An 18,035-nucleotide genomic window follows, 5' to 3' on the forward strand; every position below is an offset into this window, starting at 1 on the left:
CCTCTTTTAGAGCCTGCCTTGTAGGCGAGTGCCATTTAAAGAGAAGTCAAGAGCTCCTGTTCCTCCAGACCCCACTCCTGTTTCAGGTGTACCATGCTGAGAATACTGAGATCCCAGTCACCCTCATTTTGACTAAGTAGGGTAGAGGTTCCAGGCCAAAAGGGAAATGAGAAGACCACAGGCTACTATGCCCATATGGCACTATGCTCCTAAAATACCGGTGTCACAGAGAGAAGAATGCTGCTGTATCCACTCCTATATCTGGGGCATGCCTCAGAGATTTTTGCCAAGGGGGAAAGGCAGGTCATAGAATCAAGAGGTCCAAAGCTCTCTCCAAGGTACTGACTTTATTTAAAAGAGTGTACAGGATGGTTAAGCCTAAAGGCACTCAAAAATCAGTGAAGGTATGGTGAAAAGCAATTAAAAAGAGGCTGGTAGTTTCATGAGAGATCTAAGCTAAACCACAGAACAGGTAGTTTACTAGAGAGAAGCAAGGAAAAGACGAGTAAGAGTCTACCTGAGATCAAAATGAGCCCCAAATACCTCAAAAACTTTTCACAGAAAGGCTTTGGTAGTAAATTTCAGTTAATTTAAGTCAATTTTAGTTATTAGCATAGTAGTGGTTATCCATTCCCCACTTCCTAGTCCTGTGGCAGTCAGCTATTCACATGTTCCTGGAGCATGCAGGTTGCAGGAGCCTTGCATGCAGCTTGCAGGAGACAGCGTGGACATTAAGAACCCTGTCCTCTAAATATGAGGGATTTGTGCTCTGTTTGCTCACTGCTGCTTCTGATTGTGGAGGGGCAGACACAGAGACAGGCAGCCACTGTTGCACACCCCATACCACTGCTGTAAGCCACTCCCCCTCTGAATAAACTGACTTCTTAGGATTTAAAGGGCTGGCACTCTTTTCTCCTTCATTTTTCTCTTTTTCACCCTTTGGGAGTCATACATTTAAAGACGAGGATATTCAAAAGCAACCACAAATACAGGAAAATTTAGAAAGTACCACACATGCCCAAGGAGAGGTGCAGGCTCAGAAAAGACTTGAGAAGACCTTAAGTTTTCACCTCACACTGATCCCAGCCCAAAGACATCCTATAACAATTAAACAAACAAATAACACACTTAAAAGCCAGGGAAGGGAGAAAATCTGATCTTCAGAGACACGACGTTGTACGATTCAAATGTCCAGGTTTCAAGAAAAAAAAAAAGAAAAAACCACGAGGCATACAAAGAAAGAGGTAAAAAAGAATTTAAAGAAAATGTCTCTGAGAAACACCAGATGGTGGGCGTAGTAGATAAAGACTTTAAAACGGTCTGAAACATGCTCTAAGAGCTAAAAGATGATATGGACAAAGTCAAGAAAACAATGTATAAACAAAATTGAAATACCAGTAAAGAGGTAAAAAAGCAAAAAGGAAAAAATTCTGGTGCTGAGGACTTCCCTGGTGGCACAGTGGTTAAGAATCCACCTGCCCATCACTTTTAAGAAAGCTTACAATTGGGCCCTGTACCATCTCAAGTCCTCTGTAGCTCCTCTTGAACATTTTTTGCCATAATAATTATTATTTTTTTTAATTTTTATTTATATTTTTGCGGTACGTGAGCCTCTCACTGTTGTGGCCTCTGCCGTTGCGGAGCACAGGCTCCAGACACGCAGGCTCAGCGGCCATGGCTCACGGGCCCAGCCGCTCCGCTGCATGGGGGATCTTCCCGGACTGGGGCACGAACCCGTGTCCCCTAAATCGGCAGGTGGACGCTCAACCACTGCGCCACCAGGGAAGCACTAAAAGTTATTCTTTTAAACAGATTCACTCAACGGCTCCGCATCCCACTGCGGTGTTTTGCAGTCTCTTGCAGTCCTGAAAGAACTAGCCTCAGTGAGCTACAGAGCCAAGCCACGCGGGGTAGAGAAGCCTCCTCTTTCGTGCATAACCCTTTAAACCCTCCGGGAGGGTGTGGCACCAGGGCTTATGGGAAATGTAGTCTTACGTTCCCTGGCTCACACTGCGCGTGGTTCAGTAAGCCCTCTGCCGCGGCTCGTCCTGCGCACGTGCAGTTCACTAGCCCCGGTGTCTCGCTTTTCCGGGTCTTGCGGAGAAAATCCTGGACCGTCCAGGTCTGCGCGCGCTCAGGGAGCGGGTGCTGCCTGAGTCAGAGCTGCGGGTGAGCCCGAGTTGGGTGAGGGCCGAGGGGTTGCGGTGCGGCTTGAGGACTGGTGGGAGGTGGCAGTGGGAAGGAACCCCGCGGTGTGACCCCCGGTGAGAGAGTCTGCGAGGAAGGATGGGGGCGGCCTCGGCTGCGAGGAGGGATGGCGAGGTCGGGGCGCCTCTGTCAGGGGAAGGGGCGGCCTCGGTCGTGGGGTGCGGACGTACGGAGCCCCGAGAGGCTGCCGAATCCACGCGACTGCGGGAGGGGGGGCGTGAGTTTTGTATCCAGGCGGAGCCAGGTGTAAATTAATTACTGCTGGCAAGATGATTGATCTACCTGAGACGAGGTTTTCTCATCTGTAAAACGAGAGTATTGATATGTACCACACGGGGTTGTTTTGAGGATTAAGTTTTTACATACGTTTTGAAAATACAGACGTAAAGTTTTTACATATAGCACAGAACGTATAGTTGATATTAGCTGATAAGGTGTTTGGAAGATACTTTGCTGTTTTCATTAGCTGTTTTGTTTAATCTTCACAACAGCCTTTATGTAACTGTTTTCTATTTTGACAAAAAAGGAAAACTGAGGCTCAGAGGGTTCAAGTGAAATACACCAGGTCACACAGCCACGGTAGATATCCAGCCTAAAACCAGCACTGTATTCCTCACAGCACTTCCCGCGGGGCACAGGGAAACAATCCCAAAGTGTGTGGAGTGACTCTCACCTTGTGGTCAGGTATTCTGGGATTTCTTGCCATCTCAGAACCCTTGGGGCAGACTACATAATGTGTTGCTTGGACTGCTACACTGTCCAGTCTTCAGCATCCTCAGTGGCCTTGGAGTTTAGACAAGTAAGTTCTGTGACATTTGGAGCCCGGAATGAAACTTCTAAATAAGATGATTTTGTCCTTTAAGCCTAGGTTCCTGTTCCTTTGCAAGTAGCAGTCTTTATCCTGCTCAGAATGAGCAATGCTTCGCTAATATCACTACATCCAGAAGACCTCACCATGATGGTGAAAGGTCTGGACCAAGTTTCAGGAAAGATAGGTGAGTGGGGCCCTGAGAGTGGTGGGCAAGGAAGTGTTCATTTTTTGGAGGGTTCACGTGGGCATGGTCTGCAGAGAGAGATCACTAGGCCCAGCTTTTAATGAGCATACCATGCCTTCAGCCTCCACTCACTTTCTCCAAATTCTGAGCTGCTCTCCTATGACATCCGTCATGATGTGTGCCCTCTAGAGGGATGCTGGCTGCTGCATCTACCCTGACATCATAGAATAGGGTCATCTGTGTCTGCTTCATTTCAAAGCTGAGAAACCTTGACTGTGAGTGTGCAAGTAACCTGCCCATATACACCCAGTTTGTTAGTGGTGGAGCCAGGAGTAGAAAACAGTCCATGTTATAGTAGTCCATGTTATAACGGGTAAGTCACCCACCAGGTTTTATTACAACTCAGTTAGAAACAAACAAGTTTTTAAATAGACCTTTTCCTGAAGGAACTCCCCCATCCCTTTCTGCAGGGTGATTTCTCTGATTCAGAGGATAGGCAACTCAGTAGGATATAAGCAAACATATCTTGAGTACTTTTCCTGCAACACTGATGATGAAAATAATGGTTTGTCTTCTGATGTAATATTATTTGTTCAATTAGTCCTGAATTGGTTCTAAAGGAAAAATGAAATTAATAAATCATTAGGAAGTAAACCCAGGGTTAAGTTGCTCAGCCAAGCTCTATAACTTGGCTGTCAGAGTTGCACATGTGAATTCTCCCTCCACATAGTTCTTGCTGACTCCTCAGAGGCCAGAGAAACTTTTTCACACAGAGGGGTGTTTAACCAGCTGGTAGGCAGAAGTTCTTAGGAAGCTCAAAGATTCCTAGCAGCCAGGTCTCACATGACTCACTCCTGTTTTCTTTTCCTATAGCTGTACATACAGCCTTCTCTGTACTTTCCCAAAAGGAACAGAAGAAGAACAAGTCCCCGGTGAGTTGTTTATTCATTTCTCACATTGTCTTCCATTGCAAAAATGATTCAAGATTAAAATGATAAAAATTATTAAGGAATATATAGAGTTAACAGATCTAAAACAAGGAAAAGTCAACATTTAATTATATGGAGGTAATCATAGTTGCTTTGTTAGTATATATATTACACATATTGTATAACTCTCATTTTTACAATAATAATTATGTGCGGATTTATGTCTGATACTTTGTACAAAAGGAAAATGCTTTGCTTTGACTCTAAGAATAAACAAAAGTAACTCTTCATGGAACATAAAGACTTTCTGGCCTGAAGTCTGAAAAAAATTTCTTTGTCTTAATGAAAGTGTGGTAGTTGACAACCTCACTTAACAAGCGTGAAGTGAATGCTACCTCTGTTTCTCTTCTCTGACTGTTCTTTAGTGGGCCCAGGAGGCAGAGAGCCAAAGCATGACTCAGTTGATGTAAGTTGATGATTTCTTCTGTCTGCTTCTTGGTATGGTCTTCTTCCTGTTGCCTTTTAGCAAAGCTTATCCCCACGCGTTCCTCCTTGGTCCATTATAATTCTTACCTTACTATTGTTCTTGACTAATTTCATACCATTTGGATTTTTAACTATATCCGAGGATGAAACAGCCACTCCAAATCTGAAATTCAAAAGCTGAATTTTGTGCCTCGTTAAGTAAGTAAGACCTATCACTGGCCAGACGTATTTTCAAAGCAAACTGTTGATTTCCTATAGGGTTTTTGCAAAGAGTTAGTATATTAGTTTCCTATGGCTGCTGTAACAAGTTACTGCAAATTTGGCGGCCTAGAACAACAGAAATTTATTGCCTCGCAGTTCTGGATGCCAGAAGTCTGAAATCAAGCTGTTGTCAGGGCCGCTCTCCTGCCTAAGGTTCTAGAGAAGACTCTGTTCCCCATCTCTTTTGGCTTCTGGTGGCTGTTGGGAGAGAGGGAGGAGATGGAATGGAAAGAAAACCAAGATGAAGAAAAATATTCCTTAAACCCTGTATCAGTCAGGGTTTTCCAGAGAAACAGAACCAATAGTGTGTGTTTGTGTGTGTGTGTGTGTGTGTGTGTGTGTACACATATATGCATATAACACATGTACACATACCCATATATATTCATACATGTGTATATTCATCCATTTTAAGGAATTGGCTCACGTGATTGTGGAGACTGGCAAGTCTAAAATTTGTAGGGCAAATTGGTAGGCTGGAAATTGTCAGTTATAAATATATATGGAAGTTGAAAAATAATACAGCTAATATTTAGTACCGAGTTCCCCTTCCCTGAGTTCCTCTAGCTGCAGGTCTAGAATGTCTCCAGTGGCAGCAATGTCAGCAGTCCCACAGCTATTTCTTCTAAAACACCATTTATATTCAATTTGAATTTCATTTCTAAAAAACCCCTTTTCATTTCTTTATTGCTCCTTCATCTTTGTTGGCCAGTTCCCTGTTGCAGTTAACTGTTTTTGCAAATGTCTTATTGCTGAGAGACAAGGAGGCAACACAACTACATGCTTTGCTGTGTGTGGTGAATGCACAGCAACCAGTCACTGGCAGACTTTGGAAAAACCGACATGATTGATCATTGTTCATGATGTGTGTCTGTTATTTCGTAGAGATTTGTGGACTGAAAAACAAGCAGTGAAGTTTCTACTCTGTGCAATTACAGTTATCCTAGTAACTAAAAATCTGACCCGTGTTGTTGGGCTGGTGTTATTTAACTAAATTGTGGTGACCGAAATTTGTGCCTATTAGAACCATGCAAAGTTGGACTATCTGTATAGACATAAACATTCATACATACCTATCTATTAACACAAATTTATAGATGCTTAAAAGTTTTTCCTGGCAGTGTAGGTTATCAGAGACTTAGGAGAACTCTTGTGTAAAGGAATAACCCCAAGATTACACATCATTTATTCCCTGAACAGACCAGGGCATTTTTAAAAATTTATTTACTTTTTGGCCATGCCATGCGGCATGCAGGATCTTAATTCCCCAACCAGGGATCGAACCCATGACCGCTAAAGTGGAAGCGTGGAGTCTTAACCACTGGACTGCCAGGGAAGTCCCTAGACCAGGGCATTTTATATCACTGAAGCCCCAAACTCAGTTCTCTCCTGATTTTATGCTATTTGTTAATCCAGTTTGCATCCATACCGGTTTCTAAGCTTTCTGAGGGTAGAAACTGTTTTGTGTACTTTATATATCCACAGAAACTAGGACACTTTCATACATATAATGTATTTTATGCTTGTGTAGACATCTATGTATGTATATACACTGTAAGGGAGCAAAATTTGCCACACCAAAATGTGTCTCTTTGGCATGAGGATTAATTTAGGCTGATTATTATTATTAGTTTTTTACATCTTCATTGGAGTATAATTGCTTTACAATGTTGTGTTAGTTTCTGCTGTATAACAAAGTGAATAGACTTTGTATACATATATCCACATATCTCCTCCCTCTTGTGTCTCCCTCCCACCCTCCCTATGCCACCCCTCTAGGTGGTCACAAAACACTGAGCTGATCTCCCCGTGCTATGCGGCTGCTTCCCACTAGCTATCTATTTTACATCTGGTAGTGTGTATATGTCCATGCCACTCTCTCACTTCTTCCTAGCTTACCCTTCCCACTCCCCGTGCCCTCAAGTCCATTCTCTACGTCTGCATCTTTATTCTTGCCCTGCCACTGGGTTCATCAGTACGGTTTTTTTCTTTTTTTAGATTCCATATATATATGTTAACATAAGGTATTTATTTTTCTCTTTCTGACTTACTTCACTCTGTATGACAGACTCTAGGTCCATCCACCTCATGACCAACAACTCAATTTCTTTCCATTCTATGGCTGAGTAATATTCCACTGTATATACATTAGGCTGATTATTTTTAAGAAACGGAAGACTCAGGAAGTCTTTCTTTTTACCTAAAGAATTTAGATATAGGGCCTTTTCCTGGAGTAGAGCTGTCACCAGAGAAGCTGCAAAGAATGAAGGCTACATGTGGTTGGGGAAACTCTACAGCAGCGGTCCCCAGCCTTTTTGGCACCAGGGACCAGTTTTGTGGAAGACAGTTTTTCCATGGGACGGGGACGGTGTTCAGGGATGGTTCAGGCGGTAATGTGAGTGATGGGGAGCGATGGGGAGAGGCACATAAAGCTTTGCTTCCTTGCCCACCACTCACCTCCTGCTGTGCGGGTCCAAGGCCCGGGGTTTGGGGACCTCTGCTCTACAGGGCCTAGAGATGAGAGTCTATTCTGTGTCCCATTGTCTCTGCAGGCCCAGTAAACCTTTGTTCACCAAACTTTTGCTTTTCCATTTCCATGTAAATTGCCTTCCTCCCCTTTGAAGTCCCAAATCACTACCACCAACATCCTTTTTTATCTTTTGCTCAAGATGGTATTTAAAGTGAGGGTTTTGGCCATTTTCGCAAGTTACTTAGCTTTCCTGGGTCTCTCCGCTGTATACATTTTATTAAACTTTTGTTTGATTTTCTTTTGTTAATCTCTCTCATGTCAGTTTATTTTTTTTATGGAAGTATAGTTAATTTACAATATTATATTAGTTTCAGTTATATAGCATAGTGATTCAGTATTTTTGCAGATTATACTCCATTATAGATTATTACAAGATAATGGCTATAATTTCCTGTGCTATACAGTATATCCTTGTTACTTATCTATTTTATACATAGTAATTTGTATATGTTAATCCCATACCCCTCCTCCTTTCCCTCTCCCCTTGGTAGAAATGTAAATTGGTGCAGCCACTATGGAAAACAGTATAGAAGTTCTTCAAAAACCTAAAAATAGAATTGCCATACTATCCAAGGAATTCCACGCCTGGGTGTATACTCAGAGAAAAATGGAAACACTAATTCAAAAAGGTACATCCAGGGCTTCCCTGGTGGTCCAGTGGTTAAGATTTCGCCTTCCAATGGGTTCGATCCCTGGTCGGGGAGCTGTCCCACATGCCTCGTGGCGAAAAAAACCAAAGCATGAGAAACAGAAGCAATGTTGTAACAAATTCAATAAGGACTTTAAAAATGGTCCACATCAAAAAAAATCTTTAAAAAAAAAAAAAAGGTACATGCACCTCAATGTTTATAGCAACTTTATATATAATAGCCAAGACATGGAGGCAACCCACAAGCCCACCAACAGATGATTGGATTAAGAAGCTGTGTGTTACTCAGTCATAAAAAAGAATGAAATTCTGCCATTTGCAGCAATGTGGATGGACCTAGAGAATATTTGCTTAGTGAAATAAGTCAGGCAGAGAAAGACAAGTACTGTAGGACGTCGCTTTTATGCAGAATCTAAAAAATAATACAAATGAATGCATATGCAAAACTGAAACAGACTCACAGATACAGAAAACAAGCTTGACCTAGAGAATATCATCCTTCCTTTTATCCATGTGGTGTAGCACATTGATTGATTTGCAAATGTGGAACTATTCTTGTGACCCTGGAATAAATCCAACTTGGTCATGTTGTATGATCCTCTTTACATATCGTTGGATTCGGTTTGCTAATATTTTGTTGAGGATTTTTGCATCTGTATTCATCAAAGATATTGGCTTGTAATTTTCTTTTTTTGTAGTGTCTTTGTCTGGTTTTGGTATCAAGGTAATGGTGGCCTCATAGAATAAATTTGGGAGTGTTCCGTCCTCTTCAGTTTTTTGGAATAGTTTGAGATATGTATCTGGTAGAATTCCCCTGTGATCCCCTGACCAGGGGTCAAACCCGTGCCCCCTACAGTGGAAGCACTGAGTCCTAACCACTGGTCTGCCAGGGAATTCCTGAAGGGAGTTTTAAAATTACAGATTCAATTTCACTTCTAGTGGTTGTTCTGTTCAAATTGTCTGTTTCCTCTTGACTCAGTCTTGGCAGGCTCTGTGTTTCTAGAAATTTGTCCATTTCTTCTAGGTTGTCCAATTTGTTGGCATATAACTGTGTCAAAGCCTCTCTTACGATTTTTTTTTATATCTCTGTGGTATCCAAATTGGAAATGAAGAGGTAAAACTCTCATGTCAATTTAATTCTTAGAGCAGCCAGAAGAACCCAGAAGGGTGGAGGAAAATTTCTTCCTCTCTGACAACATTACGCATGAATTAATAGATTAATTGGGTATTTTCACTATGTTTCTCTTTGTCCCACCACATATACACAAAACAGGGAATATGGTAAACATATAAACTTTTTCTAATAAACTCAACAGTGAACATGGTGAGGAATTAGTTCCTAAATATCTTTTCTCTGTCATACAGTTGTGAATATTTCAGATTGATCAGATATATGCTCTAACAGGGATCAATTTCATTTGAGGATGTGACTGTGAACTTCACCCAGGAGGAGTGGGGTCAGCTGGACCCTGATCAGAGGACTTTGTGCAGGGATGTGACGCTGGAGAACTACAGAATCCTCATCTCATTGGGTAAGCAGAGCTTCTCTAAGTAACAACATCAGACCTATCTTTTCTTTGTTACCAAAGCATATGGATCTTTTGTAGAGTTTAATGATATTTAGGTTTGGACACTAGGAATATTGTTTGTGTTTTCACCTCCCCATTGAAAGATTCCAGTGGGCTCCTTCATTGTGCAGTTCCTGAAGCTGGTCCTTGGTTTTTCTTCTGAGTTCCTGAAGCCAGGCAGTGTTCTCTATGTCCTGTATCACTTTCCACTATCAGAGCATTGCATTACCAAACTGGAGGAGATCTTCAAGTTAGAGCAAGAAGCACCATGGATATTAGAGGAAGAATTTGCAAGCCATTGTTACCCAGGTGAGTAATCCAGGGGAAATTAGATCCCAGGTGGTTGTTTTAGATATAAGCATCTTTGGAGCATTTTGAACAAGTCTATTTAGAGGCTCCATCTGTTTGGAATTGACTAAGGATATTTAGCCTACATGCCTCAGATACCTAAATTCACCACCAGATATAGTCTCACACATAAATGTTTTCTTTTTCGCTTGGCTTTTTAGGAGTTTAATCCCTATTACCTGTACCTTGAATTTCATTCCTATCTCATAATAAATATTTTATCTTAGTTAGTCCCCTTTCCTCTAAGCATTCTCAGTTGCCCACATTCCCTTCTATCAAGGACTCCTTTTGTTTTCAGGAGTTAATTAATTAATTAACTTAACCAATACTGCTTGAGCACTTGGTCCATGCCAATCATACTGTAAATGAAAGAGATACAGCAGTGGGTGAAATAAGTCCCTTGCTCTCAGGGAATTTACTTATTAGCAGGAAACAGACACAGGAACCTGACTGCCCTGTGAGAAAATGATGTACAGGGGTGGCAAGAGTAGAAGCAAGGAGACCAGTCAGGAAAAGAGATAATGCCATTGACTAGGTTTAGGGGGACAGAGTGTATAAAGTGATGGAGTTCTGGGTGTATGTTGACAGTGGGGTTAACAAAATTGGCACATGGACTCTAATCTACCTCCTCTAAATACTTCATTCCTCTGGTAATTTCTTAGAACAACATCCTTGTCTACTTGTGCTCCCTGTCACATTTACTGCGTAATTCTCTTGATTGGGCATATTTTACTGTGAATTCCACTCTTTGTAATTCATCCATTCTTATTGAACCTTTAGTTCTCTATTCCTGATGTTTCTTTCACCCCTTCTATCCATTTTGGAAGGTATGTTCGTGAAGGGCCACATAAATATATGTACATTCATTGACAACTTTACTCTCCCCTTTTCTACCCCAGTAGCTTTGATTACTTGGTTCACTGTCACCCCGTCCCCTCAGCTCCTCGGAAAAGTGGAGGAAATGGAAAAATTTATTTGGAACTTTTATCTCAAAAGAATGATTCTGAAACCAAAGAGTCAGATAAATAGTATTTGTGTATTAGCCCAATTTAATAAGTAGTTTAATTCATAATGTATGTTTAATTTTTCTTATTTTTAGATGAATTGAAAGTTGATGGCATGATAAAGAGCAAAGAAAACCAAGACAGACATTTATGGCAGGCTGCATTTATCAATAACAAAAAAGTAGTTACTGTGAAAGAGAATGTATTAAGAAAACCATTTAATTTTTGCATAGACTGTATTCCTTCCAGAAGAATGCCCAGTAAATATAACCTAGATGGAATCAGTTTAGAAAATACATCAGAGTTAACCAATAATAATAGAAACTACTCAGGAAAGAAATCTGATGATACCAATGGGTGTGAGCAATTGATTCCTGAAATTAATCATGAGAAAACTCATATTGGAGAGAAACTTAATGATTTTAATAAAAATGAGAGCACTTGCTATCATAATGAGGATTTTATTCAGCAACAGGAGAGTCACAGTGTGGAGTAACTATTTGAATATAATGAACACATTAAAGCGTTCCACGGTAATGCCCTCTTCATTACTCAAGAATGAACTCACACAAGAGAGAAACTCTGTGATTATGGTGAATGTGAGAAAACGGTCAAGGATGAGTCAAACCTCATGTTACATCAGGTAATTTACTCAAGGAAGAATCACTATAAACTTAATGAATGTGGGGAAACCTGTGATAAGTCAGTCCTCTGGAAGAAACGTCATAAACTTCACATGGGTGAGAAATACCACGAGCGTAACGTATGTGGAAAAGCCTTCTTCCAGAAGTCAAACCTCACAGTACACCAGAAAACACACACAGGAGAAAAACCCTATCAATGTAATGAATGTGGGAAATCTTTTTACCATAAGCCAGCCCTCACTGTATATCAAAGAATTCATACAAGAGAGAGACCCTATGAATGTACTAAGTGTGAGAAAACCTTCTATCAGAAGTCAGCTCTCCATCGTCAACATCAAAGAACACACACAGGGGAGAGGCATTATAAATGTAGTTAGTGTGGAAAATCTTTCTCCCAAAAGTCAGACTTGACTGTGCATCAGAGGTCTCACACAGGAGAAGAACCTTGTAAATGTTATGAGTTTGAGAAATTCTTCAGTATAAAGTCAAAACTTACTATACATCAGAGAATAGGCTCAGGGGAGAAGCTCTACGAATGTAGTGAATGTGGGAAGATGTATTATATGAAGTCAACCCTCAATAAACATCAAAGACTTCACACGGGAAGAAAATATATGAATGCAGTGAATGTAGGAAGACCTTCTGTGGGAAGTCAGTTCTCCTTAAACACCAGAGAACTCATACAGGGGAGAAACCTTACGAATGTGTTGAATGTAGGAAAACCTTTTCTGAGAAGTCAACCCTCAGTAAACATCAGAGGATTCATACCAGGGAGAAACCCTTTGAATGTAACAAATGCAGGAAAGCTTTCTGCCAAAAGTCACAACTCATTCAACATCAGAGAATTCATACAGGGGAGAGACCTTTTGAATGTAACGAACGTGGGAGAATGTTTTGCCAGAAGGCCTCCCTCAATGTACATCAGAGAACACACACAGGAGAGAAGCCCTATGATTGTAACGAATGTGGAAAATCTTTCTATAATAGTTCATCCCTCGTTAAACATAAGAGAATTCACTCAGGGGAGAAACCCTATAATTGTAATGAGTGTGGGAAGACCTTCAGCCACAGACCCACTCTTGCCACACATCAGGGAATACACACAGAAGAGAAACAATGTAAAGACATTTATACAAAACACTCCTCCCACAATTCAGAGCCTTTGGTATGACAGAAACTATATCTGGGGAAGAAACTCTATGCATGTAATGAAAGTGAGAAGTCCTTCTGCCAGAAGTTAGCCTTCAGTTTATATCAGAGAACTCACACGGAAGAAACCCTGGCAGTGTTTTTATCAATATACATTTCATTTTGCTACTGAGCACATTGCTAGTCTGTATTTCTGAGTTTCTCTTGCATCCACGTGGGACAATGTGAATGAGAACTGGCCAATGGGATGTGAGCGTAATGACGTCATTCACTTCTAGGTCTGAGACATAATGGGCTCCGTGGCAGTCCTTTGTGTTCTGTGTTCTCTGCGGGGTAGGAATGTAGTTGCCTTCCATTGAGAGGTCTGTATGCACTGTATCTTGGTGAACTCACACAAGAGTGGAGACTCCTGTCAAAATCCTGAATGCTTAGAAGGCTCATCCATGAATCAAACTCACTGTAATGGGAAAAATCAGAGTCAAGAAATCTATTGGTTACAACAAATGTAGAAAGGCTTTACTAAAAGGTGTGATATTTCACTGAACCTCAGGTAAATCAGAGTACAGTAAAACTTTATAAACGTTTGGCTTTCTGAAAGTTTTCAGTAAAACATACTTTATTATATTTCAGAGAATTTTTACTGAGGGAAACAATTTAGAAAACAAATTTTTTTTTTAGAAAAATGTTTGTTTTGGTAACAAAACTTTTGCTAAATATAATAAAATATATGTATGTAGCCGCTGTAGTACATGTGTTTTTGTAAAATATCAAATATTTTGAATGAATCATGTATACAGCGTTATGTATGTGTGAAAAGTCCTTGAACTGTGGGAGACTTTTATATGTGAGTGTATTGTATAATATTTTCCGTGTTTAAAATTTTCACTGGAACCCAATAGAATCAAACTAAAACATCAAGATCCTTAACTTAATGACCATTATGACATAATTATCATTGTAAATGTCACTGCAGTCTTTTATATTTTAACACTATATATATATATATTTTAATTAGTTTATTTTTGGCTGCCTTGGGTCTTCATTGCTGCATGTGGGCTTTTCTCTAGGTGTGGAGAGCAGGGGCTACTCTTTGTTGCGGTGCGCGCGTGGGCTTCTCATTGTGGTGGCTTCTCTTGTTGTGGAGCACGGGCTGTAGGTGCGTGGGCTTCAGTAGTTGTGGCACATGGGCTCTGTAGTTGTGGCTCACGGGCTCTAGAGTGCAGGCTCGGTAGTTGTGGCGCATGGGCTCAGTTGCTTCGTGGCATGTGGGATCTTCCCAGACCAGGGCTTGAACCCGTGTCCCCTGCGTTGGAAGATGGATTCTTAACCACTGTGTCACCAGGGAAGTCCAAACACAATATATATTTTATGTGAGATTATATGTGACACATTTAAAGTATCATGCTACAGTTGACCCTTGAATAACGCAGGGGTTAGGGACACTGAACCTCCGTGCAGTTGAAAATAATAGTATAAATTATAGTTGGCCTCTGTATCATGGTTCCACATTCACAGATTCAACCAACCATATATCATATAGTCCTGTAGTATTTACTATTGAAAAAAATCCACATATAAGTAGACCCACACAGCTCAAACCTGTGTTGTTCAAAGGTGAACTGTACACACATCTTCTCTACTATGTCCTGGTGTATATTAATGGGTATGGCCATTGTTACTAAATGGTCTGTTCAGTAAAGAAGCCAACAGTATTTTTGCCAGCCACATGTTTCTCTAATAACAATTATTTACATACAAAATAGAGGCTAAGTTCACAATTTTTACCTCTAGCATAAGCCTGAATTTAAGAAAGCAGCTGTGAACAGTAATGCTTGAGAAAACAACCCCCTCTTTCAATATCCTGAAACGTTTAAATGGGGACCCTAAGTAGGTTTGAGTGTACCAGCCCAGTTTAGATGGAATTAGGAATTATTTGTATAGTAACATGCTATATATCGTTGTCTTTACTTCCTAGTATTAGCAACCATGGTATGGTGTAGAAGTTGGCAGACGTTTTCTGTAAAAGGCCATATAGTAAATATTTTAACCTTGTAGGCCACATGTGCTTTCTGTCACTTTTTTTTTACAACCTGTGAAAACCATTCTTAGCTCATGGCCCATTGGAAAACAGGTTGTTGGCCAGGTTTGGCCTGTGGGCCAAAGTTTTCTAACCTCTGATGTAGCAGTTAAGAGCATGGACTCTGGAACCAGAGTTACTAGACTCAAATCCCAGTTCTTCTGCATATTAGCTGTGTGACCTGGGCCAAATCCCTTATCTGTTCTACAGTTCCTTATTTGCAAAATGATGATAATGATATTACGTACCCCACAGGGTTCTAGTGGAGATTAGGTAAGTTAGTAAATGTAAAGTACTTAGACCATTGGGTAGAGTGTAGTGTTAGCTTTTCTATGAGTAGCATAATTTCCTTGCAACAGATTTGTAGGAGCTTTTACAGACTTGGGATTAGTTATTCACCAGCTGTCTCTCACTTGTTCCATGCCAGCAGAATGTTGTTTTTGTTTCACTGTCCACCTTTCCTCTGTATGATACAGGAGATAATGATCTAACCTAATTTATTTTCAGCTTTTCGACTATGACTGATAAATAAAATTGTAAGATACAGCTGGCCCTCCATACCCGAGGGTTCTACATCTATGCATTCAACCAACCACGAATTGAAAATATTTGAAAAATAAATTCTGGAAAGTTCCTAAAAGCAAAACTTGAATTTACTGCATGCCAGCACTGTTTACATACCATTTACATTGTGTTTACAACTATTTACATATTATTTGCATTGTATTGGGTATTATTTAATCTAGAGTTGTGTTTACAACTATTTACATATTATTTGCATTGTATTGGGTAGTATTTAATCTAGAGTTGGTTTAAAGTACATGAGAAGGTATGCATAAATTATATGCAAGTAATACACCATTTTATATAAGGGATTTCAGCATCCACGAATTTTGGTATCTGATGTGGGTCCTGGAACCCTTTCAGGACATTTGGTCCTGTCCAAAACATCCATTGAGACATTTGGTCCCTGATCCATTAAATAATGCAAACATTTAACTTCATTAAAAATTTATGTAATTTTTGTTGTAATTCATGATGCATTTTGGATTTCACATTTATTCTTCCTCGTCGTGAAGTTTGGCAGGGTTACTCTTCAGTCGATGACCAACTGCTCCTGAGTATATATTGACCTGATTATTGGTTTCATGTTCGTTATATCTGCTAACAATTTTTTATATGAATTTGATTTTGTTAGTATCGTTGTGAAATTGGTGGCCCTCTTTGAATGTGACCACCAAGAACTGGGTGATAACTTATTCATTGCTTTGCTATTCATCCTTTAACACTTCAGTAAATCTCCAAATTGAAGGATGATGCACTACCATCAGCTTTGGAAATGTGTTATGCCAGCCTTTCACTGTGTTGTTTGTCCTCTGATCACCAGTTAGTACTGATGTATACACATTCCAAGTTTCTGGTGGAAATCTTGCAGTTTCTGGTTTTCTGCTTCTGCCATGCCTTCCATGAACATACACTCTCTCTACGTAATCCATTAGGTATCTAAATTTTCTTTTGCAGTCTCCACAGTGTACTCAGAAGTTTCATTTATAACTTCCATAGGCAAATGGAAGTTCAAACAACAGGGATGTACAGGTGTTACTGTACATTGTCATATACCCTGGCGTTAGATCCAAAGAAGACGTTTTTTACCACAGTGATTGTGTAACAAGCATCCTTTTACTTATGCACTTGGTAGGGGTAATTGAATCTTACTGATATTTGCAATCTTGAAATTCATCATGCATGATGAAGGGTTAATGTTGAGGTTTCTTTCCCATGCAAATTCAGGTACTTTCTCATACATGTTTATCTGTGTCTTCTCATCCTTTCATTGTCAGTGCATAAATCAGTGGCATAGTATAACCCAGTACTAGACTGTGCACAGTAAATAATTGAGTGACATGTGTTGGTGTCATCTTGAAGATGCCATCAGTGAATCTTGTTGTACTGGCACTGATATAGTGAATATTGTCATAAGTTGTGTAAATAAGAATTCTTTTTTCAGCTTGAGCACCAGAATCGTGCATAAAAAATGGTTTGCCTCATCTGGTCACTTGACACTCCTCTGGAATTTCAGTTCTATGCAATGATGTTGGGTTTGGAGGTCAGTGGGTTCTGGAGCTCCCACCATCTCCCCTTTGGAATATATTCAGGGTTTCATAAGCAGGTATGAGGAAACTGACATTGTTAATTCAGCATACTTCCTAACCAGCAACCCTAGATTTTTATAATCTTGTTCATACACGAACTGCATGTTCCTTGGGAGTGTCAGTAGTTTCCATCATATTCTCTGAAAAGTTGATAACTCAAGAATGCAGTTCAAATGAGACCCCCAGGAAGCTCTCAGATGTCCTACACTATGCCCCCCAATCACCATTTCACTGGTTCAGTCTGCCTGGAGAGCAAGGTTAAAGAGTTGGAGCTGAGTGTCAGAGCTTCATTTGGAATTTTGTGATCAAATGTGTGGACTCAGCAATTGCTCTTTTGACAACTTAAGTGGCCATGAAAAATCATGTAGATGGCTCCAAGAGAGGTTCAAGGGAATCCATCTGATCCTTCCTTGTCTTGTGATCTTTCTTAGCACAGAACAAGGAGCTTTCCCTCGTTGGCTCAATCAGAGCCCTTTTCCTCTGAAGTGAGGGATAAAGGACAAGATATCAGGTCTCTTTCTGCTTGAGGATAGGTAAGGACAATGATCTTTGTGTGGGCAGCATAGCTTTAACACAACTGTCTGAGGTTTTTTTCAAATAAAAATCGCAAAGATTTGTTCCTTCAACTTAGGAGAGATGCTAGTAACAACTAGGCTGGTTTGATGATTTACTATTGTAAAAGTTGCATGCGAAGAGTTAACAAATCAGAAGAGATACTCCTCAGTCTGCCCTAGGTTAAATTTGTAAAGGTAAAGTGTTATTAATATAAATATTTCAGAAATTTTATACTTTATGGATACCTCTGGAGATTTGTCAGTGCCCTCTCTGTTGATAATATGTTTATAACCTTAGGAATAAAATTCTTATGAAGTAGTTACGTACAATTCTTCAACAGAGAAGTGTATTCTCATTCTGTTATTATTTGCTACAGATATAAATTAACCACAGCCACCAAGTGTCTGTCATCTGCAGGTAGTTTTTCATTCTGAGGCTTGCCTGAGCACTCTGCTATAAGCTCAACAGGTCAGAGTTTC

At 40.2% G+C, this 18,035-nt stretch overlaps 2 protein-coding genes across 2 annotated transcripts; both read left to right on the forward strand.

Moving 5' to 3' along the window:
* The first annotated feature begins 2,101 nt into the window (after positions 1-2,101).
* LOC114908653 (zinc finger protein 510-like) lies at positions 2,102-11,505 on the forward strand. Its single transcript, XM_029245020.1, has 6 exons — positions 2,102-2,169; positions 3,072-3,203; positions 4,077-4,135; positions 9,464-9,590; positions 9,843-9,935; positions 11,074-11,505. Exons 2-6 carry the CDS (start codon positions 3,119-3,121, stop codon positions 11,472-11,474), a joined length of 765 nt encoding a protein of 254 aa, XP_029100853.1. The 5' UTR covers positions 2,102-2,169; positions 3,072-3,118; the 3' UTR covers positions 11,475-11,505.
* Positions 11,506-11,607: 102 nt separating this feature from the next.
* LOC114908651 (zinc finger protein 33A-like) lies at positions 11,608-12,817 on the forward strand. Its single transcript, XM_029245019.1, is given in 2 exon segments — positions 11,608-12,231; positions 12,234-12,817. Coding segments are annotated over 2 exon segments (1,182 nt in total). The 5' UTR covers positions 11,608-11,609; the 3' UTR covers positions 12,794-12,817.
* The last annotated feature ends 5,218 nt before the right edge of the window (positions 12,818-18,035 follow it).

The sequence above is a fragment of the Monodon monoceros genome, unplaced genomic scaffold (assembly GCF_005190385.1).
Source record: "Monodon monoceros isolate NGI ecotype Baffin Bay Population unplaced genomic scaffold, NGI_Narwhal_1 Super_Scaffold_4, whole genome shotgun sequence".
NCBI classification, from domain to species: domain Eukaryota; kingdom Metazoa; phylum Chordata; class Mammalia; order Artiodactyla; family Monodontidae; genus Monodon; species Monodon monoceros.